Source organism: Pararge aegeria, chromosome 5, assembly GCF_905163445.1.
Source record: "Pararge aegeria chromosome 5, ilParAegt1.1, whole genome shotgun sequence".
Taxonomy (NCBI): domain Eukaryota; kingdom Metazoa; phylum Arthropoda; class Insecta; order Lepidoptera; family Nymphalidae; genus Pararge; species Pararge aegeria.
The window spans coordinates 278,235-301,562 of record NC_053184.1 but is presented as its reverse complement, the minus strand read 5'-3'; the positions used below and the strand labels follow the sequence as shown (position 1 = coordinate 301,562).

General features: G+C 44.0%; 3 protein-coding genes across 5 annotated transcripts in view; 2 read left to right on the top strand and 1 right to left on the bottom strand.

Annotated features, from left to right (window-relative positions):
- The first annotated feature begins 1,683 nt into the window (after nucleotides 1–1,683).
- LOC120623681 lies at nucleotides 1,684–7,261 on the top strand. Of its 2 annotated transcripts, none has more exons than XM_039889851.1 (6): nucleotides 1,684–1,988; nucleotides 3,274–3,358; nucleotides 3,799–4,317; nucleotides 4,847–5,015; nucleotides 6,367–6,489; nucleotides 6,547–7,261. In XM_039889851.1, the coding sequence occupies exons 2-6, from the start codon at nucleotides 3,278–3,280 to the stop codon at nucleotides 6,687–6,689; spliced, it is 1,035 nt and encodes a 344-aa protein (XP_039745785.1). In that variant the 5' UTR covers nucleotides 1,684–1,988; nucleotides 3,274–3,277; the 3' UTR covers nucleotides 6,690–7,261. The 2 variants fall into 2 exon arrangements, with proteins under 2 accessions (XP_039745785.1, XP_039745786.1); XM_039889852.1 differs by having other exon boundaries at nucleotides 1,894–1,988; nucleotides 3,265–3,358; nucleotides 6,547–7,260.
- A 1-nt stretch (nucleotide 7,262) lies between these two features.
- Nucleotides 7,263–9,692, bottom strand: LOC120623680 (double-strand break repair protein MRE11). The gene has a single exon (XM_039889849.1). The coding sequence runs from the start codon at nucleotides 9,570–9,572 to the stop codon at nucleotides 7,701–7,703; it is 1,872 nt and encodes a 623-aa protein (XP_039745783.1). The 5' UTR covers nucleotides 9,573–9,692; the 3' UTR covers nucleotides 7,263–7,700.
- A 529-nt stretch (nucleotides 9,693–10,221) lies between these two features.
- LOC120623886 (tyrosine-protein phosphatase 10D-like) overlaps nucleotides 10,222–23,328 on the top strand; it is a 30,064-nt gene continuing 16,957 nt past the window's right edge. The window contains exons 1-8 of one of the 2 annotated variants that reach the window (XM_039890167.1): nucleotides 10,222–10,577; nucleotides 12,686–12,941; nucleotides 14,410–14,516; nucleotides 15,166–15,343; nucleotides 18,633–18,736; nucleotides 19,013–19,284; nucleotides 19,354–19,547; nucleotides 20,228–20,767. In XM_039890167.1, the coding sequence (XP_039746101.1) occupies nucleotides 10,413–10,577; nucleotides 12,686–12,941; nucleotides 14,410–14,516; nucleotides 15,166–15,343; nucleotides 18,633–18,736; nucleotides 19,013–19,284; nucleotides 19,354–19,547; nucleotides 20,228–20,767 (1,816 nt within the window). In that variant the 5' untranslated portion in view covers nucleotides 10,222–10,412. The remainder of the gene's footprint in view (nucleotides 10,578–12,685; nucleotides 12,942–14,409; nucleotides 14,517–15,165; nucleotides 15,344–18,632; nucleotides 18,737–19,012; nucleotides 19,285–19,353; nucleotides 19,548–20,227; nucleotides 20,768–23,328) is intronic. The other variant, XM_039890166.1, reaches the window with a different exon arrangement.

Below are 23,328 nucleotides of genomic sequence, written 5' to 3'. Positions count from 1 at the left end.
GCACTTGTGTTATTTTTATGACAATCTTTTATTTACTTAAATGTGTTCGTACATTCCTCATAAATATTAATTGATTCTTTCATGTTTCGAATATCAACAAACCTGAATCAAACCTCAACAAAAAAATATATAAATGGTAAAATGAATACGGTGTAGCTGCTATATTAATGGCACGGCGAAATTCTCCCTAGCCGTATACATACTAGGCGCTCACAGCTGCTCTACGTTTAATCACATTTAGTTAATCATCTTATATACCTAGTATACTATTATTTTTATACAATAGTCAGTACTTAAACCATCTTAAATTCGCTGACGATATTGTCTTACTCGCTGAAACACCAAAAGAACTACAGTATATGATTCGCTCTCTTGACCAAGAAAATTTCAAAATAGGCTTAGAAATGAATGCATTTTAAACTAAGGTAATGACTAATAACCAAAAAACGAAACGAAAACCTATTACTGTTAATGAAAATAATATAGTCTGCGTACACAGTTACATTTATTTAGGCACGCAAATATCTCTTACCAAGTCAAGCAATGAAGAAGAAATTAAAAGAAGAATAAATTTAACCTGGAAGAAGTTTTGGTCACTTAAAGAAATCCTAAAGGGGAATTACTTATTAAATCTAAAGAAAATTGTGGTTGACACTAGTCTACGGGCCGGCCATATATCCCGCTACGCAGATATGGACAATACAAACCACACGGTGAAAAGGACCCGATGGTAAAAGGGATGTTAGCCACCAAGCAAACGGTTAGCTGATGACATCAAACTAGCTGCAGGGAACGTTTGGATGACGCAAGGCAAGGAAAGAGCAACATAGAAAATGTTGAGGGAGGCCTCTACCCGAGAAAATTACTGACTAACCAAACTAATAATGTAGATTTAAGGATATAATTGTGTACAAACTTAATAACAACATTTTTAAGTAATGTAAGAGACGTGAGAATAGAAAGGCTTTTTATTTTATTTATTATTATAGCTATCGTAATATTTGGTTAACAAGTTCTAAGAACGGCTTTTTTTTATTCTTTCCCATATGGAAAAGGCAAAGGTTTATCACCGTATAGCCATGTATTTAGTGTTTAAAATTCTCAATCTCATAAAAAGGCGTAAAGTCCTAAATATTCATATCCAATTTCATAATACCTAAGGCATTAAGCCATGTCTTCAGTGTAAATAAAAATAAAGTATTCCAAGCAGAGTAATTTTTACTAATTCGGGTAGGTAATTCAAATGTTTTCAATTGTTGATATAATATATTCACATATAATCTTGTAAGCTACCGTGTTTATAAATATTTAATTTATCAATGAATAGTGGGCGTTCCATATTAAACATAGGACAAACAAAAAAAAAAGGTGTGCCAAATCGGCATGTTGTACTTCGCCAATGTCACGTATACTTGGAAGATCCACAAAGGTGATTGTCAAAAGGTAAACATTATACTTATAACTATAGCACTATACTTTTTATAAAACTTAGTATTCCAAAATAAGGCGTTCGTAATGGAGTGTGGTCTTTGGTTAGTGTTATAATTCAAAGAATTTTTTTATTATAAAAACAAAAAAAATACTAGTCTTTCCGTTGGATTCTGACGTTTCTCGGTGATACCAGAAGTAAAAAAGTTCCAGCCCAAAAAAATTACATAAAAAATAAATTCAAAAATATATCCTATGAGTTTCATATTACTTTAAAGAAAGGTTAAAAATGTTTGATAGTACTGTAATGTCATAAAATGATTAAATTAGTTAGGAACGGAACGGCTCCTAAAAAGTGTGCTGGCATCACTGCTTCGTCTTTGGTCATTGTGACTTATTTTGTATTTATTTATTACAAAACTGGAGGGTCGAAAATATCAAGTATTAGTAAAATACTACTAAAACATTATAAAGCAGCGAAAAAGTTTTCGTGATAATTCAGCTGTGTCTGCTGCAGTTCAGATAACCGATAACAATACCCAGAGTAAAGCAGTCGCCCGGTAAGTGATTGTGTCCCAGGGTGTTATTTCATAGTATTATTATTCTATTTACACAGTGAATAGTATATAGAATTGATTGCTAGAATGTTAGCACAACCACAACAGTTTTATTGCAATGCTGTGTAAAATTTTAAATAAAACAATTGATACAATGTAGCGGTGATAGTAGATATTAAATTACGCGGACTGTTTTTTTGAATTCGGCACTATACAGATCTTCGGCAATTTTGACTTTACAATGAATAATTGATCGATTGTTAATAATGTTTGACAACAAGTTAGGTTAACAAGTTAGAGAGTATAGCAAATTAAGCTTTGTTTTGGTAATATATCATGGAATTCTAGAAAGTACTACTTCTATCCAATATGTAATGTTATTACATAGCCAAACATAGACTATTTCTAAATAGATTGACACTTTGAACATATAAAAAAACTGTCTAATAGAATTAATATTACTCAAAAGGTAAGCAGTCCATACTTATCTACATTCGTTCAAATCTCTTTAACCATTCGTCCAAACTATAAGCAGTGAATGGGAAAAAGTCTTTACTTTTAAATAAAAGTTTACTTATTTTGATAAGTATTCTAGCTTTTGATAATATGAACAAGAAAAAGAAGGGGGGGCCCTCGTACCATATGGCTTAAAATTTTTGTAACGTTACAGAATCTTACGGGGTTTAGTTGGAAAGAAGATAATTGACTGTTTTAGAGGCTTTCAATGTAGCTGTTTTGAGCATTTGTCGAAAGCGGTATGCTAAGCGGTGGTTTAGGCTTTTTAGGCTGTTTAATATTTGGGAGAGGCCTTTAGTCTAGCAGTGGGCTGTAATACTGCGGTTCTGTCTGGATTCTATGGTATAATTGTCTATTGGTAAAGAAATGGTTAAAATCGGTTCAGTAGTTTCAGAGCTTCTTGGGTACAAACAAACAAACAAAAAAATCTTTCCTCTTTATAATATTAGTAAAGTTATAGATATCCATCGGTTTCCAGCAGTTTTTCACTCTTGCCCTGAGTTAAATGTGGAGTGTGGAGCATCTATTCAAAATCACATCTTTTACAAAATTTTCTGTTCCTTACAAATGTTTCAGTAGCGGTTGTATAGTTACACAATGTTTTGTTATCTTTTTTGGAATACCAAATTACTGATGACCAAAGATGAGATAGCGTATAACTTATCCCCAGCTAAACAACGTTTATTAGTAAGGCTCTTGTATATAATAAGCGTGTTTGAAAACGGGAAGTTTTGACTAGTGACTAAATGTTGAAATATTGCAGTAATTACAGAAATATGATGAAAACAGCTGTGACCGTGCTCCAAGAGATGATGATCAAGATGAACGAGGTGCCCAAGTATGAGTGCATAGCGCAGGTAAGCTTTGATGACATTCAGTTTTCCTATATTTTTAGCTAGACGCGCCCTGGCTCTGCCTCGGCTGCCTGTGTGTGTTTTTAAGTTACAAAAATAAATAACCAAACCCTTTTGAAATTTAATAATATCATAAAAGTCCATTCTTTTCAGTAGTTCATTTCTAGTTCAGTAAATGCCATCCTGACATCTTATTGTAGCCCTTGACTGGAATATCGTGTAATGGCGGTCGGTTTCGATGCAAGATGGATGTCGACTATCCTGTTAGGAACATGGCGGTTATTTTAAAACCCCTAACCGGTTTCCGAGCGGCATCTTAGCAAAAAGGCAAAATGTCTCTGCGGTACGTCCGGCTTCCTCGTCCATTTGTCGATCAATTAGTCAGGGTTGGGAAGCGAAGAGACCCAATGTGTAAAGGCTGATGTGGGGTCGGCGCGTTGCAGTCGGGGCCGCAGCACCAGGCCACGTTCGAGTACCGCGTGTCGGCGCAGGGCGTGGCCGTGACGGGGCAGGCGCGCTCCAAAAAGGAGGCCAAGCAGGAGGCGGCTCGCCGCATGCTGCAAGAGCTCACGGCGCGCGGCCTGCCCGTGCCGGCGCCCTACGCCGCGCCGCCCGCGCGCCGGGAGCCTTCGCCGCCGTCGCCCGGCCGCGCGCCCGCGCTGCCCGGCGGCGAGGGCCCGCTGCCCGGCGGCTCGGCGGCGCCGCCCGCGCTAGACGCGCGCAGCTACGTGGCCGTGCTGCGCGAGCTGTGCGAGGAGTACCGCCTGGGCGAGGCGCGCTACGAGCTGGTGGGCGACACGGGCCCGCCGCACCTGCGCCGCTTCACCGTGTGCGCCGCGCTGGGCCTGCACAGCCGCACGGCCACCGCCACCACCAAGAAGCAGGCGCGCCAGCTGGCCGCCGAGCAGCTGTACACCTACCTGCGCGAGAACCTGGGGCGGCTCACCAAGGACTTCGTGGAGGTGCGGGCGTGTGTCTTTTAGCGCATTATGCGGAAATTGCTCACTTACTAACTTGCTGACATCCCGGGTTAACATCTAAGCGATTTTTATTCTTAACAAACAATAGGGTTCATGCGGAATAAGGTCTGAAAGGTAAAGACTATTTTATACTATAACTCTGTCATATCTCAATCGTTTTTTATAAATCTTTTGCATTGAAAAGTTGGGAGCGTCGGTAATATCTCTCAAATATGATGATCATCTTGTGAATATGGCAGAGAGCAGAACTCCTGCACCGGCACAGCAACTCACCGACTAGAGACTTAGCGTTGTTTTATAATATTTATACACATGACATTTCATAGAAATGCTAGGAAATTTTCTTGGTTAAAATTCTGCATACAAATGAACTAAGAGTGTGATGATAACTGCGATTGTAAATGATATTTTTTGGTGCTTCGTCACTCGTCGCTCAATAATGAACAGTACATTGTGACACTAGTCTGTCTGTCTGCGTACTGTCGCGGCCTCAGCAGCGGTGCGTGTGCAGGAGGAGGCGTTGCAGCGCGCGCAGGAGAAGTCGACGGGGCGCGCGCGCGCGGAGGCGGCGCTGGCGCGGCTGGGCGAGCGCGCCGCGACCGTCGCGCCCGACGCGGCCGCCGCGCCCGACGCGCCGTGGCGCCCCGACCTGGGCCAGCGCGTGGCGCACTACCAGCGGGGTCTGCGCGCGCACTGCGGTGAGCGAGCCTGACGCTCCTTCGCGCCGCCTGGCGAGGAGCCCGGCGCCGGGCTCTTGTTGTCTTTGACTATTTGATTTGATGTGCGATTCATTACTATTAAAGTATTTTCGCCCTTTTCGAACGAGTGTCAGCCTCGAACGTCGCCATACACACAGACACGCTTACAAACACAAACACCACTGTTTCTGTGAAATTGCCGTTTCGGATTCAATGTTTTCGTTTCGACGTATAAAACAGCCGCAGCGTGTCGGGGGGCTTCGAAGTTGCAATGTGCTACCGAATCGATTCCACGTGATGTTTCTTTTCCTTCGTAGCCATGTGCTAAACGCAATTGTGTACGAACACATCTCTGAAAAATCTAATCGATGTTCTTTTCGTTTGTAAGAACATTCCGTTTTTGCCAAATTCGAGTTTATACCTAGTGACATAACATCTCCCGATCTATGTTAGCTTTTTTAATTCGCATAAAGGTTAGTTAATTTAACTAAATATAATATAATAAGGTTCGCCATCTGTAGACAAATACATTGATACACTCATAAAAATGGAATGTTTTCGCTTCTTAAGTACTAACACAAATTCGAACTTTTCACCTCTTGAAACACAACACAAAAATGGCATGTTTCGTCTCTTGGAATACTAACAAAAATGGGATTTTTTCGCTTTTGAATAATTGTGGAACCACTCTGCGCTACACGCTATTCGTTTTCATAAGGCAAAGTGTGTAGAATTTATTTCTATAGGATAGACCGATGCGCGAATCGAATAACAAAGCAAGTTGTATCACGCATACTGAGTCAACTAAAATACGATTTTGATTTTTAGTTTTTTGTACTGAGCTAATAAATATATTAAAAAACAATCGATTTGAGAAACTCCTCATGTTTTCAAAGGAATAACCACTCTTAAAACGCTCACTGGTTGGGATATAAAATTCAAACCAACGTGTTATATGTACATATGTAACGCTATTGTACCAAAACTGAAATTATTCATAAAATCTTAAAAATATTGATTTGTTCTTGTTTCCTCCAAGACCGAACTCATTTTTCGTGGCACCGTTCTTTGCATGCATGATACTAAATCCAATCCTCTGATGGTGGATGAGTTAGAGGGTCGTGGGATACCGGTCGTTTGCGTTCCGTGTTAACGCTTTACATCTACTTTTGTGCCTAATTCTACACATGAAGCGAATAGCGAAGACGGGTATCCTTCGATTTGTCGTTTTTGACACACATCAAGGGACACCTTCGCTGAATATGCGCACGGCCGGCCATCGGCGCGTGAGGGTTCCGGGCCCGAGGCGTGTGTTGAGCGCGAGTGTCCGCAGGCGACGAGGCGTGCGAGCGCGGGTTGCGCGCGCTGCTGGGCGCGGCGCCCGACGAGCCGCCCGAGCACGTGCTGAGGCGCGTGTGCCAGGCGCTGGGCGTGCGCGCGGACGAGCTGTCGCTGAGTGAGTGCCCGCGCGGGGGGGCGCGCCCGGCGCCGCGCTGACGCCCGCTTGTTGCAGATCCGGGCGTGGCCGTGGTGCGCCTGGCGGCCACGTCGCCGCCGCTGTCGTTCGCGGGCCGCTCGCCGCGCCAAGCCGCCGACGCCGCGCTGCGCTACCTGCGCCGCACGCTGGTCGAGCGGCCGCCGGCTCACGACGAATAAACTACAACTACCATTCGTTACAATTGACTATTTATTTACCCAGCCCGATACGGTCACGGTTACGGTTTTTGAAGCGGCGGTAGCATGAGCGCACCCGGGGAGGACAGGGGAGGGCGGTTTCCCCCGTGGTAATCTCGCAGAAAATGTATGACCTCTCTTAAAATATGTATAGAAAAATAATACAATTTTGGCTATTCAAATCGTAGGACACATCTATATTCACTCTATACTTGCTGCACTCCGCAGTACGAGGATAGCTCATACTTTGATACCTAGTATTTTTGTCAGCGGGTGTGAAACCCTCTCGTGAGGGATACCCACGTCTGAGGCATACGTCGGATGGTGGGATTACCCACTAAAACCCGGTGGCCACTATCAGGAATGCTGAATAATTACGTTCGCTGTCATTGTTGGCTCGTTTAGAGAAATATTGTCCCACGGATGAGTTTGATTTTGTTAATTGTTCATTACTTGTGCTGGTCTCTGTGAAAACTCAATTATTCTGGTTGGTCAGCTCAGAACTGGAAGTAGATACGCGGTGCGTGGTTGTTAAAGGTTTTAATAAACAAATACTTTAAGAAAATATTTTTATTTTCCAACTTAAACAATATTTTTACGAAATAAGGTATAAAATTACTGCTATAACCGACTCCGTTACAAAGTTCGCAGCTGGTTCATACGCGCCCTTTGTAGTGCGTGCAAAACCGACTGTTCTGTAACCGAGTGCTCTGTGCTATGCAAATATCACATCATTCTGTATCTCTGTTGCTGTGTGATTAAACCAGCACACTATCCCATTTATAAAATTACTCTAAGGATTCCGAGGACTATTTTAATAAGATCCGATGTATTCGTCAGAGATATTGTTATTCCACCAAAAAAATATATTTACTTATAAACATTTGTAAATTCTTATATTAAACTTAGACATCTATCGTTAAAAGGATCTCGAAATCGACAGTTCCGAGAACATTGCGTAAATTATGGGGAATGGAGGAGACGACATGGAAGTCAGTCGTCCGAGATCTCGATGTCGGACGAGTCGCGGCGGCGGCGCGTCGTGCGCTCGCTGGCCAGCGTCTGCAGCCACGACGTGGTCTTCTGCGCGGCCGAGCGGCGCGGCGTGCTGCGCCGCTCCACGGCCGGCGGCGCGGGCGGCGACCGTGCGCCCCGCGCCCCGCGCCCGCGCGCGCCCCGCGCCCGCCCGCCGCGCGCCCCGCGCCCCCGCCCGCGCGCGCTGGGCGCCGCCTCCTCGTCGCTGGACAGCACGATGGACTCGCTCTTGGAGGCCGCCTTCTTAGTGGCGGCCACGGCCGCCGTGGCCGCCGCCGAGATCAAGGTCTTCAGGCTCTCCTCGTCGGCAGCGTCGAGTGCTTCCTTACATGATTTTAATTTCTCATCCACCTCGGCCGCCGTCTCGGCGTTGGATTTCAAAAGAAAGTCGACGCAGTGCTGTTTGTGAGCGTCGAGGACTCTGCGGAAGACGTCGTCGTCGCGCTTGAGCGTGAAGTCGCGGACGGCTTCCGTGACCGAGCGCACGGACAGCACGGCGAGGCGCCGCTCGGGCGGCTGCGCTTCGTAGTAGGCTCGCAACAAGGACTCCACGTCCGTCGCCTCGGCTGCAGCGCCCCCGATGTCTACTTCCTCGGAGTCATCGATCCGTTCCTTGCGCTCTCTTAGCTTCTTTTCTCTTTTCATGATGAGAATATCTTTAGGATTGGCGACAAGACCGTTGAAGTTCTGACAGAACCTGACCCGATTAAAATCTTGGCCTTCGTGTTCATAAAAAACACTGAGCCTAATGAGAGGCAGGGATGGCTGTTTTGGATCCCCGCTGTGTAGAGATTCAGCCTCCTTGATGGCTTCGGTGACTTTTTCCTTTAGAAAGTTTTGTACTTTCTCTTTTTCATTGACATCTTCCTCACCGAGGTTTTCTTCTGAAAGCACTACAGTCTTAAATATGAAGGGTCTTACGGTTTTCAATGGCAGGGGCGTCACAATGTACTCCTTCCTGTGCAGTTGCAGCAGGGCACAATGCTTGGGCAGTGCTTCACCGGCCGCCAGGGATGTTGCCACAGTGCTTCCAGGCTGAACTACGAGGAAGCTTTCATTTTCTCTCTTAACATCCTTGGTGGCAAATACTTGACTGTCATGCTCGTGGCCCCATATGACGAGGTCTAGGAATGAGGGCAGCACATTTTCAGGTATAAAATTATTGGGGCCTCTGTCAGCTCTGTTTTGGTGGAGCACTAAAATATTAAACCAATCGTTACCATCTTCAACAAGATCCATTTCTACTTTCTTCTCTACAAAAAGCCTTGCAAGTCTTTGATCCTTGATGTGGCTCAACCCATAAAGCGACAGTTTAGTATCGCCTTTCTGTATGAGCACAGGCGAAATGCGCACGTGAGTGTAGTCGGTCCACCTTCCGAAATAATTAACGAGACCGGTTATGGACAATATGTCGAGGGAGCTTACGCTGTCCTGGCCGACTGGGTCGTCGTGGTTGCCGTGGATCGAAAGTATGGGATACGACACATTCAGATTCGGATCTTCGTAATTCACACTGCGTGAGAAGTTTTCAAACTGATCAGATAGTACCTCTATGTTGATGGGTTTATCACCGAAGCAGTATTTTCGAATGATTTGAGTGCACTTAAACATACAACTCGGGGATGGCTTCGCATGGTCAAAGAGGTCCCCTCCCAGCAGAACCAAGTCGACGTCGTACTGAACTGCTAGAGAAAGAACTTCTTCGAAGGCAATGAAGCTATCTTCTCCACGCACATCGTCATTTTCGAGGTGGCCCAAATGAATGTCTGAAGCTATCAAAACTCTAATCGTGTCATCTGATGACCAGGATTCTTTGTCGTTTTGCACCATAATGCCTTTTTAAACGCAAACTACTGTAATAAAATTAATAGGCAAACATTTACAATAAAAAACAAATTACAAATATCAAGCCGCGGCACCGGACTTTTTTTTGTAGCTGTACGAATTGCGGCTCTGGATTCTCGCCCCGCAGGGAAAGTTGACATTAATTATAGATAACTAACCCCCAGAAAAACAAATAGATAATTCTCAGATCAAAAATCACGAATAAGTAAGTAGACAAACAAAAAAATCATATTTTAACTTTATATAAAATGTACTGATTATAATCTTTTTAATTCTATTTACGAGTTGTTGATTGTGGACAGTCTGGTAAGCATAATCACTACAAGTTTTCCACACGATTATATTGTGTTTCAAGGAACTTTGTAAGAGCCTATCGTAGACTGAGTAAAAAGGAGAGCCAATAAGCCTCTGGGTCTCAATTTAATTCTTCGCTTAGAGCCTTAGACTGTCAAATGCTTAGAAGTGGCTTAGCGGTAGACTTATCCACTCAACTCAAAAAACCTTAAATTTTCTTCTAAGCTTTTTTACCCAACCCAAAACGTTGGCTGTATGGTTAATGATCTTTGCCTGTAAGAGGACAAATTAAAAAAAAACAAGAACATAAAATTATATTTATTAAAGTGTCAAGTGTCAACCTGTGTCTACTGTCTAATGTCTATTTTTACCTGCTTTGCTTGGTTTATTGAAATCTGTAATTGAAACTGTGTTGCGTATGACAACATCTACTACTTTTTGTAAATGTTATTGTGTTTTGAAGTGCTAAATCAATTCTAATGTGGTAGCACGCGCTGATATGACGATCCTACGCGTTACAGTGAATCAATCATGCTCCCACGAGCGAAAAGAGGTGTTTATTTGGAAGAGAAAGTGTCATGTGAAATCGGGGAGTCGCCTTCAATGATGTGGAAGAGGTCGATTGTGCAAGCGAGGGCTGGACAAACGCGCGCCACGGCCGCCTCGAGCCTGGCGCTCGGACTTATCGTCTTTGTTGTGAGCAAATCTTGATTGTTGAACTAGTTAATTGATACAGATATGTCGTCGTTACGCCCTTTGCCATTGCGTCGTCTAGGGCTCTGCCCCAATGAGTTAATCGTACCTCTAGTATCAGTATGACCTGTCAGTAACAATATACAGTGCTACACGAATGTAATATGGTTATTATATCTAATATAATTACATTCATTTTATTATTTATAATATAACATCTCATTACTTGATTATAATGCAGGAAACTCTTATCCAACGCTTCTCAATAGTCCTATGCTGGCAATAGCTGTAGCACCTCCAATTACTAATCTTGTTGCTAAACAAATTACATTATTATTTAGTTTCATTTAAGTTTATATGTATCAATCAAGATTAAGTTACAGATGTACATTTTTAGCTGTTTTAATGCATTGTGCAGTTCTACCTAAATTTCTAGTATTGAAGTAGGGTACAGAAAAATTGGCACAGACTTGGCAAGTTTGAAATTATTGCTTAGATTGTGAAAAATAACATGCCACAAGGATTTAGCTCAGCAATAAAAAAACTAAAATTAGTTATAAACTAAAAGTACTTAATTTTGTATGTATATAATGATGATTATAATATTCCCTTCAATGGGTAGTTGAAATAAAGACAAAATTTGCATCTGTAGAAATACAAGATTTATTTACGAAGTATTCTACCAATAACAATAATTATATGGATTCAAATTATATTCACGAACTTGTGAAATTTCAAGAAACAACATTTAGCAAAAAAAAAGAATTTTTGAACGCAAACTCTCTTATATATAACCATTCTTTTAAAATATATAGCTTTTGTTTGCTACAGATTATTTGGTATTGGGTTGTTTTATTAAAAATTCTCAGGTTGGTACTTTCTAATTCTTACTAATTATTTCAATATTGTTAATGCTATGGTTTCAGAAGGCATGTAATGCCTTAAAAAAGTAATGCTCTAAAAGGCATGTAAAATAAAACTGTCATTTTTGATAATAATAATTATTTTTGCTATTATTAGTATCAGTAATAAAAACAATTTGTTTATTCCATTTAATTTACAAAAAAAAGCTAGTTGTTTTTCCCATAGGAAGGGTTGACAAACATATTTATTTTAAAATGATATTAAGTTTTCTCTTTAAAAAAAACATTTTGCATCACCATTTAGACCTAAAAGAATAACCATTACACAATAAACAATTTTGGCTTGATACATAAGAAAAACAATTTGTAAATTCCAATCCCTACTAATATTATAAATGTGATTGTAAGTTTGTTTGTTATGCTTTCACGCGAAATCTACTTAGCCAATCATCATGAAACTTTGTACATATATACTTGAGGAGGTATTTGAATTAACAAAGGATACTTTTTATCCTGAAATTTAGCTAAGTTCTTTCGGGAGAGGGGATCAAAGGGTTTGACTATTTTACACCAACTACAAACAAAATTGATAACTAATTTAAATCATTATTTTTGTACTATACCTATTTAATTTTGCACAAATTTCGTGTAGATCTGATGAATATGATTGGAGATGGAGGACAGAACTCCTCAGCGGACAGCAGCTAACCCCTCATTTAAGGCTAAGCGATACTGAATACATAAAGTGCTGCCATATTTATAAGGACTTCAGTGCTAGGACTAAATAAAAAATGTTAGAAATGTTCTTCGTTAACCTATAGCATATAAATTAACTAACAATGCAATTTCGATTCTTCAAAATTTTTACAACTTACAAATTTCAGTAGAACTACACCTGAATTGAACGCCACACGTCTCTATAAAACAAACGCAGACGAAGTCGCGGGCGACAGCTTGTGTAAAATAAAACAACTTCCAAAATGAAGTAAACTAAACAACACTATCCTTTTCAACAGGGACTATTGTAAAAAGGCTGGTGCTATTTTTAGACCTTTTAATCGACTGCCTTTAGAAAAATTGTACATCAGAATTGGCATTATTAATTTCATTAATGTAGTTTGCAAGAAAGGGCAGAACATCGACTAATAAATTGATTAACTCATCTTACTTTTTAAAATTTTGTATCATTACATTCTTCTTATAAATAAATCTGGGGGACATCGAGTCTTTAACGGCCGGGCTGTGCAGGCGCTGAGCGGCGCGGCGCACGCGGCCGACCTGGTCATCGAGATCCCGGGCTGGGGCGCGGCGGGTGCGGCGGGCGCGCACTACCGCCTGGACTACCGGCCGCCGCAGGGCTCGCCCGCGCCCAACTTCACGGTGCCCGCGCGCGCCTCCACCATCAACTTCCAGGGCCTCCCGGGCACCCAGTACCACTTCATGCTGTACTACTCCAACGATACCTTCGCCGACCTGCTCACGTGGAACCAGACCATTATCACAGGTTTTATTCAGTTGTTAAAGCTTCAGGTAGCCCTAAAACACTTTAGGAAGTATTGTTGTCATAAGGACTGGAACCGCGACAGCTTCCTGGAGCAGTAACTAAGATGCTTTCAGCGTCCTACACAGCAGGCAGTGTTGGGTTTTGCTTGGTTGTTAATTACCATTGGTAATTGGTTGTTATGTAAAGAAAGTTAATAAAAATATAATAATAAATGGAGAATCACTAAAAATGGAAGATTCCACAGTTTTTCTGGGCATGACCTTGGATTGTAAGCTTCAGTGGGGTACCCATATAGATACACTAGCAGGTAAACTAAACTCGGCTGCCTACGCCGTCAGGAAAATTAGACAGATTACTGACGTAGAAACAGCAAGACTTGTTTACTTCGCGTACTTTCATAGTGTGATGTCTTACGGGATCTTATTATGGGGCAAAGCTGCTGATATTGAAACTATATTCATATTGCAGAAAAGAGCTATACGGTCAATATATAAACTTAAATCACGTGAATCCCTCCGTGAAAAATTTAAAGAAATTGGTATACTTACGGTAGCCTCACAATATATTTATAACTATACAGTATTTGTAAGACAACATATTAGTCTTTATAAACAAAAAGTGGATATAAACAGTCGACTTACAAGAAATGGTCATAAATTAGTGACATCTGCATATCGTCTGCGAAAGGTGCAGAAGTCATTTGTGGGACTGAGTATACGCTTTTATAATATGATTCCTAAGGTAATTTTGGACCTACCAATGCATAAGTTTAAAGAATGTGTTAAAACACATTTATTACAGCGAGGTTATTATACAATTGATGAGTTTCTTAATGACAAGGTTGCTTAGAAGCATCCGCCTCCGCTTTCATCTCTCACAAGATAGAAAAATGAATGTTAAAATGTAAAATGTAAAATTTTGATGTTGGAAAAGAGCAACTGCTGAGTTTCTTGCCGGCTTCTTCTCGGTAGAATCTGCCTTCCTTCCTACTTGAAATAAATGAATTTTGAATTTTTGACCATTCAGTATCTATTGCTGCTGCTCAGATCTGTCAGGGGATTCCTTCTTTCTAAACTGTGTCGTATTATTAAAATATTCTGGTTTAGACAGCAAGTCTTTTCTAAGTTCTTCACCTACTGCAGCTCAGAGTTTATGGAGGGAAAATGTTAATGAGTGAAACGTTTTATTTGATTTTAAACATATATCTGCATTGGACATAGTAAAGAAAATCGGTTAATTACTTTGTTTGAATCGAAATTAAAACGTGTAAACGTTATGCCATATTTTAAAAAACCATTTTTTTATACTTACAATGGAGTCGGTTTTATATTTTTCCATTATCATCGCGCTTCCGTATAGGATGAGATAACCGGCAAGGGCACCTTGTCATAGAATAAAAAATAATTTTCAACATTTCGTTTTACGAAGCTTGTTTATCGCACACTAACGCGTGCGCTTGGTTGCGCAGCGCCCGAGCCGCCGTCCAACCTGACGGTGACGCTGGGCCGCAACAAGCAGGCCACCATCTTGTGGGCGCCGCCCGCGCACGGCGACTACACCGGCTTCCGCTTCAAGGTGCGTGCTTTGCGCTGACTCGCTCAGTGCACCCGCGGCCACTCGCGCATGATCGAGGTCGATGTCGATCATGCACACTTCGAGTCGCCCATGTGCAACGTCGTTCGGTCACTCACTGAATAATAGAAGTAAATTAACTTCAGATCAGGTTCAGTTGGACCCTGCAAAGCAATGGTTGGTGGAATGAGAACCGTGGAGGCGCGGGTTCAAATCCTACGTAAAGTTTAATATGCATCTTAAATTTATAAGTATATTTTTAAAATAAGTAGCAAATTATTTCCTTTTATTATAGTAATAGTTGACGACAGGGTCAAGCGGATGGCCTACCTGATGTCAGGTGAAAATCCGTCGTCCGTAAATTGCTGCTGAACGAAAATAATGATTGTTCGCGGAATGATGAGGACAGAGGGGGTGAGCGAGCTCTTTTTGTCCTCAGTTTTAGTAAGTGAAGTTGGTTCTTGACAAAAGTAGTCCTGATTTTGTATGATCATGCGAATGAGCTAAATAAATTAATTGAAATATCTGAAAATTTAATATTTTTATTTCCACTCATTGCTCTCATTCCACGACCTCGACTGCCTGTCGTGCGGGCGTGGGGTGTTCGGTGTCGCGAGGCTCGGAAGGTCGCAGTGCAAGCGGTGTGCCGCAGGTGATCCCGCTGTCGGAGCGCGCGGAGGGCGGCGCGCGCAACGTGTCGCTGGAGGGCGCGGGCAACTGGTCGCACGTGCTGCGCGACCTGTCGCCCGGCGCCACGTACCAGCTGCACGCCTTCACGCTGCTGCGCGACAAGGAGAGCGCGGCCTACGCCTCCTTCAACTTCACCACCAGTGAGTGCGGCCCCGTCCCCATCAACCATTGCCAGCCTCCGGAGTCTCCCAGCCGGAAACAGGCTTCTCTCGTAGAAGAGGGGCTCAGAGCGTAGTCGCTGCCGAATGCGGGTCGGAGAGCCGACTAAAGCTGCGACAATATATTTTGCTTAGGAATGCGTAGAAGTGCCGAGCTCATTAGATGTCGTGTGACGAGCGATTGTCAAACCGATGGGCAAACAATAGAACCAAATCGCGTAGCTCAATGAGTCAGTGTTTCTAATTATGGTACTTGTTTTTGCAAATAAAGACTATTTACTGCACGGCACTTCGTCCGCGTGGAATTTCGTTTCACCAGCAGGACAATTTAATTCATAATTCACAAAAAGTTTTGTGATCAGTGAGATGTTCTTACTACTATTTTTAGTAAACGTAGGCATCTCTTCTAACAATGATACATTCCGAATTGCAAAAGCGATGTGCGCACACTGCCAGCAAGCCCAACATTACAATAGTGGCCACCCACGTCCACAGTACAATGTGAGACGGCCGCAGGTGCCGCGGCCTGCATACGTAATACGTATCGGCTATCAAAGCATTCGCATCGTCGCCATTTGTACTCGCAGGTAAAAGTTGAAGGTCGCCCCCGATTAGTTTACTTATGATCACTTCGTGAGCGGTGAGAGTGCCTGCTGCTCGACTTTGGAATTAAGGAAAATCTGCTAGCTAAAAAACTAAAAAGCAATTTTAGTGACCCAACTCGTAGAAGCGAGGTGTCATCACGGCGGCGAGGCCGGTTTTCACTGAACGTGCCTTATGGAAATTCCCCACAGGCTTTTTACGTAATCGATCATAATATTCGAATTAATACACATATTGAGTCAGCGTGTAGAACTTTCAATCTTTGTCATCGTTTGCCTTTCGATGTACTGTTCGTGCGCTTATATCGCTCGGGCCTGCAACCGAGAGGCAGTGTGCCACCTCGTCCACTACGCGGTTCCCACAATACACTCGAAATCAATGTAACGCGACGAAACACCCAACGCCAAATAGTGTGTACTTCATAGTATGTTGGAATTCAAAATAAAACTACTTTCGTTGATCGTTTAGGTTGTTTATTCCAAATTCTATGTATGACAACATACATTCATTAAACTGTCGAGTTTGTATGATTTAAACTATCAACGCACTAATCTTGGGCTTTTCCAGTTCCAATTATCAAAAAGGTTTATATCACGCAAAATAATACCACGCTAGGAAGTAGGAACAATAGTTGCACATGTGAATACATGGGACATGGCTTAGTATATGCTATAATATGCCCGAAGTGCTATGTCTGGCGTTTCTCTCGCCCTGACTATGCCGGTGGCACCTGTGACGCCACGAGTTTCCGCTGGGAACATTTGTTCACGCGTCGCGCCGCTTAGCCGAGCTGGAAGACGCGCGCATGGCGCTGACTTGGCAAGTCATAAAGTAGCAGCACGAGTGTCATGAATGGCAGAGGCGCCGACGAGTTCCAAAGTACATATCATCCGCTTAAACTGAGCCTTATGTCTGTCCAATTGTTACCTTCGTCACGGTTAAAACGTTGAATAGATATGGATGAAAGGAACTGAGACGATTGAACAATATTTTACAGCGGAAATGCATATTATTTATAAGAAGGAAAACAATTATTACAATTTCGTTATTACGCCTCTGTACTCTCAGGCAACGTGGATTCAACTCTTAGTGCGTTGGAAACAACCCCCATATCAATCCCCATGGGTGCAGGACTGCTCATAGCATGAGTGATGGACGCCTGTCCTTACAATGACCCATAACTTTAACTTGGACTGACCGTCACTCTCCAATTTCAAGCTGCTTCAAGTTCTTAAAAACTACTTACCCTTCGCTCTTGGAAATGGAAGTGGAAGATCCCGAAAGCTTGTTTAACACTAAACATGTAACAAAAACCGCATGCATCAGTAGGTAGTGATCGTTTGTACTAATGAGTCTGTCCGGCAGCGCGGACGACGCGGCGGCGCGAGCTCGGCGCGACAGTCGCACGACGGCGCGACCGACGGTACCGATTACATTAACCATTTTTTTAGTCATTATATTGTCACGCTTGTGAAACCATGAACGATAACTAAGCAATGCTAAGCGTGTGCGCTGCGGCAGCCCGTCGCCCGCTGCATGCATTCCTTGTTAACTATTTGTTGTTTGCCGCTCTGCACCTACAATTGGTAAAGTATGGCTTATTGATCAGTTCCGCCTGCGCCCAATGGCTTACGTTGCATTACGTTTTGATGATACGTGGCATGTATTTTTGTGTAGAATGTATTAATATATATTTTTGTTTGTAAATATTATGTTTTATACAAGGCTAGTTGAAAAGGCAATGGGTTTAACACTATTCGTAACAATGACAAACTGTTGTTTTTTATCTTTTCCTGCGATCCTTCGAGATAAATCGACATCGACACAAAGAACACGCAGTGACAATCAACATTTAGGGTGTAAAAATATATATCAACAAAAATTACTATTCCAACAGCAAAAGTGTCGCAAAAAGTGGTACTGGATGCCTAATATTAAAACAACAATTTACACACCATACCTACAAAAGCGATTTCAAGTTATTACATTGTCAGTGTTGTAAATTTTTTTAGGCTAGGTGTTTTTATATGAATACGTACCGTAATTTCACTTTTTATGAACGGCCCCTCTTTCCAACTAGCCTTGGAGTATTGACGAGTTCAGATGTCAAATGTTCCACAAACATGTCCATAAGTAAAAATAATTTTAACTTCTGAAAATATTTTTATTCATAATCTGTCGATACGTGTTACTTAATATGCTCGAGCCAAGTCGTCGCAGCGAGCGCAGCCGCGCGGCGCGCCCTGCGCCGTCTGCTCCGTCTCTTTTCATTGTTTTGTTTCAATCATTAGAACAGCTTCATGCTTTGAATAAATGCCATTTTATTTAGTTGACGTTTTGAATGCTGTCCGTCTTGGTAAATAATACAATTAGTAGTGGTAAGTAAATCTCGTGTCACGCATGTTTCACGCTCACCGACGTGTAATTTACCATCAGCTACACGACATTTATCTTATTGAAAACTATCTAACTATGACAAAAGTATCATTGCATATTTGATGAAATATTAATCATTTCCGCATTCCGCGAGCACATTACTATTTGTATGTTGAGCCTTTCACCTTCGGATTCCTGCATAAGATATAAATAGATATTTCATCCGATATGTTATGGGAATGTCGGCACACGTGTGCTGACTCCGCCCGCCTCACGGCCTCGTTGTGTGCAGAGCCCAACACGCCGGGCAAGTTCATCGTGTGGTTCCGCAACGAGACCACGCTGCTGGTGCTGTGGCAGCCGCCCTACCCGCCCGGCGCCTACACGCACTACAAGGTACGTGCCGGCCGCCGGCCGCGCCCCGGAGCCACCGGCCCGGCCGCGCCCCGGGGCCACCGACCCGGCCGCGCCCCGGGGCCACCGACCCGGCCGCGCCCCGGGGCCACCGACCCGGCCGCGCCCCGGGGCCACCGACCCGGCCGCGCCCCGGGGCCACCGACCCGGCCGCGCCCCGGGGCCACCGGCCCGGCCGCGCCCCGGGGCCACCGACCCGGCCGCGCCCCGGGGCCACCGACCCGGAGCCGCACACACTCACTCGCGATCGCACCGCAGGTGTCCATCGAGCCGCGCGACGCGCGCGACTCGGAGCTGTACGTGGAGAAGGAGGGCGAGCCGCCGGGCCCCGCGCAGGCCGCCTTCAAGGGGCTGGTGCCGGGCCGCGCCTACAACATCTCGGTGCAGACGGTGTCGGACGCGCAGCTGTCGGCGCCCACCACGGCGCAGTACCGCACCGTGCCGCTGCGGCCGCGCAACGTGAGCGTGGACCCGCGCGAGCGCTCCGAGAGCGCCTTCCGCGTCACGTGGCTGCCGCCGGCCGAGCAGAGGTAGGGCGCGGCCGGACGGGCCGCCGGGCGCCGGGCGCCGGGCTGCGCTCACGCCGCTCTCTGTCGCAGCGAGTTCGAGAAGTACCAGGTGTCGGTGGCGCCGGGCGCGGGCGCGCGTCGCCTGCCGCCGCAGCTGCGCGCGCGCGCCGACGCGCCGGCCGCCACGTTCGAGGGGCTGGAGCCGGGCGCGCACTACGCCGTCACCGTCAAGACCATGTCCGGCAAGGTCACGTCGTGGCCCGCCGCCGCGGACGTCACGCTCAGTGAGTGCCGCCCGAGGGCGGGAAAACTCGACTCTAGTTTTACGAGCTGGCAATTAATTTCCCTCGATGCATTCGCGAGGCAATCTTTTCTAATAAAAATAAAAGTTAGTGTACTGTAGAAGTTATTCAATTAATCAAAAATAAATCATGCGTTCGTCATCAACGATCCAGAACTACATTGAAATTCTGTAAGATCGGCGAAACTAGTTTTCCCGCTCAACCGCATACTGTTACACCTTATCGTAGTTTGACGAGAGGGGGTGACGACTACTTTCCTATAACGGCGCAGACGTCATCGCATCGCTCCCGGGCAAACAATTCTACGATCGGCACGTTCACAAACAGGTCGAAGAGGAAAGTTCTTTTCCCGACGTAGCACTAATTGGTTTGTATATTAGAACCGCACGATACCGGGTTTAGACCTGCTCTAAATATCTCATGACATTAAGTCAAAAGTCTCGGTAGATCGCTTTCGGCTCGTGTAGCTGGCAAGTTGGTCGATTTTTCATTCATCATCGCGGCTTCTGCGGAAAGTGCAAGACGAAACTCAAACGTTTCCTTAAACTTTCCGTCGAACCTCAAATCGAGTATCGAACGCTCGCAAGAGCGGTAGCGAGCGATACGGGTCCGATTTGGAAAGAAAAGACGGGAGGTACTAAAGCGGGCGACCGCGCCCGCAGAGCCGCTGCCGGTGCGCGAGCTGCAGGGCCGCCTGGCGGACGGCGAGGGCGGCGGCGTGTTCCTGTGGTGGCAGCCGGCCGAGGGCAGCGTGCAGGATGAGTACCGCGTGTCGTACCACGAGACGGGCCCCTCGCGCGACGACAGCAGCGCGCTCAGCACGGCGCACGCCAACGCCACGCTGGCGGCGCTGCTGCCGGGCCGCAACTACACGGTGAGCGTGGCGGCCGTGTCGCGCGGCGTGGCGTCCAACGACAGCGTGTTCCTGGCCGCCACGCGCCCGCTGGCGCCCGCGCTGCGCGCCGCCGCGCCGCAACAGCGCGCGCTGGCGCTGGCGTGGCGCTCCGACGTGGACTCGCGCCAGGACGGCTACGAGCTGCGCTACCGGCGCCGCGCCGCCGACGCGCCCTTCCGCGCGCTGGCCACGCCCGCCACCAACGCCACGCTGCCCGACCTGCTGCCCGGCGCCGTGTACGAGATCCAGCTGGCCGCCGTGAGCCACGGCCTGCGCAGCGAGCGCCTCACCGTGCTCAAGCCCGTGCGTGAGTACCGCGCTCTCATTTGTTTTGTTCATGTAGGCCTGTCGCAGGCCCATCTCTCAGTTAATTAATATAAAGCTATGATGCTAAAGTCATTTACACCTAAGCTTTTTTATCGTTTAAGTAATTAATAATTGTTATAAAATAATATACAATTTCCCTTGAATGAATTAGCAATTTTATGTCCTAGTTAAGTGCACGACAAGTTTATTTTTGCTTCCAATTGTTACGGGTTTTTTTATTAAATTCAACATCAAGTTACCATAATATTTCTTTATTGTACTAATTACAAATTAATTACAAACTAAACCTATGTCTATCTTATAAGTAATGTAAAACTAATTAATTGGACGCCAGGAGAGTATTCGCTCCAGGCTGGGAACTCTGCCAAAACCGGTGGACCTCGGCTAGCGGATCTCAGGGTCTCACGTATTTATTGAATCATGGTTAAAAGGGGCATATCTTCAAGCTACGACAACAAGAAAGAACATTATAACTATGCCGAGCTGAATCAAAGATTCTAATCTAAATTACAATATTGTACAACTTACCCCCTTTTGGAGAACACGAACTTAAAACAGTGTTAGGTATGTGCTCATTGCAAAATTATAACAATCCTTATTACTTGATACTACAAAATGGCCACAAACAATGCACGACCTGTACGAATGTACCTTATATGCACGACCTGTCTCATTAGACAGCTGATCGCTAAATGACCGTGACCCCTCTCCACCTCCACTAAACGGGAGAATTAAAAAGGAAAAATAAAAATATAAAAAGTTCATACAAAGCGTCAGGATTCGAACTCAGATGCCGCGATATATGGTTGCGCCGCCCGAGCACTGCGCTGTCGGCTGCTCTGACGAGACGCGTGAAATTGTTGAATCAACACTGCTAAACATAATGAATAGGTACCAGAGGTAATTCATTATATTCCCCCAACCTAAGGAAGAAAAAAAATATAACTTATAAAAGATGTATTTTTATTTCTTCTCATCGTCGTCACGTCCCGATGCCTTCAAATCCTTTGCATGCCAAACACCAATAGATTTGCCAAAAACATTATTTAAATGGAAAACGTTATCAGATAATTTCTTAGCTATTATTGCCTTTTCAAATTTCGGTGCTAACTTAGCCATGAATTTCGTTCCAGCTTTGGACAGAAATTTAGTCCTTCTCCATACTACATCTCCAACCTTAAAGTTTGCTTCTCGACGTTTTTCATTATAACACTTGAGACTTTTCTGATGGGCTGTTTTTAGCCTCTGTTCCACCACTTTATACACCTCATGTTGAGACTTCAGTTTTGATAGATATTCTTTAGTGTCAACGAGGAGTGGCATGTCATGAACATGAGATTGTGTGCAGACCGAACTTGTAAGTTTAAATGGAAATGATGTTTCTCGGCCAAAAAATAAAAATGACGGGGTGTGTTCTGTAGTTTCATGAACTGACGTCCGTATGGCATGAGCGAATTCTTGTAAATGTTTATCCCATTCATTATGTTTTTTAGAACTAATGTAAGAAGCTATCATAGTACCAACAACTCTGTTGACACGTTCCGTGGGATTGCTCTGAGGATGATAATTAGGGGTGTACCAAATTTGACTGTTATATTTATGTGCAAGATCTCTAAATAAATGTGAGTCAAATTGCTTGCCGTTATCGCAAATTATAGCTGAAACGCGACCAAATAATAGAAATTGTTTCTCTAAAATTTCGCAGATTTTATCCGCTTTGCCCGTTCTTAGAGGAAATAATAATGTAAACTTACTAAATAAACACGTTATTACTAAAAGCATCGTATTAAAATTTTTACTTTTAGGAAATGGACCCATTAAGTCCAAAGATATGACCTGCCACGGACCAGTAACTATTCTATGTTGACCCATATGACCTAAAGGTAATCTTTGTGATACTTTCACCTTCGCGCATGTGTCACACTTCCCGATGTATTGTCTGACTTCTCTTAGCATGTCGGGCCAAAAATAATGTTGTTTTATCCTGAATAATGTTTTACGTATACCAAAATGACCTGATTTAACATCATCATGATAGTATTTTAAAATATCGGTTCGCAAAGACTTTGGTATAACTAATTTCCAATCGTTCATTTTGTCAGGATATTGTTTCAAACGAATTTTTTTATACAATAACCCATCTTTAATCTGCCAGTCATGACTAACATCCTGCCCGCTTTCGATTCTTGCGATTTTATTTTTATACCAATCATCCTTATGCTTATCTAAAATTTGTATATTACTTTCATCTGTTATTGCCAATGCATTAACAGCCCTAGACAAAGCATCTGGCACAACGTTACTTTTGCCTGGTCTGTGAATTATGTCAAAACTAAATTGCTGCAACTTCATAGCCCAGCGCCCTAATCTACCATGTGGATCTTTCATGTTGTTTAATGTTTTGAGTGCACTGTGATCCGTAACAACAGTAAAATGAGTGCCCTCTATATAAGGTCTAAATTTTTCGATCGCATAGACTATACTCAAAAGTTCCCGTTCTGACGTAGAATACATTTGTTCACGATCACTTAACTTTCTGCT

What these genes read in the sequence shown, in the direction of transcription:
- LOC120623681 (XM_039889851.1), top strand. Translation starts at nt 3,278, where the DNA reads ATGATGAAAACAGCTGTGACCGTGCTCCAAGAGATGATGATCAAGATG. An exon ending in AGTATGAGTGCATAGCGCAG is followed by an intron (nt 3,359 to 3,798) that starts GTAAGCTTTGAT and finishes GGCGCGTTGCAG; the next exon opens with TCGGGGCCGCAGCACCAGGC. An exon ending in CGCGGACGAGCTGTCGCTGA is followed by an intron (nt 6,490 to 6,546) that starts GTGAGTGCCCGC and finishes CGCTTGTTGCAG; the next exon opens with ATCCGGGCGTGGCCGTGGTG.
- LOC120623680 (XM_039889849.1), bottom strand. Translation starts at nt 9,572, where the DNA reads ATGGTGCAAAACGACAAAGAATCCTGGTCATCAGATGACACGATTAGA.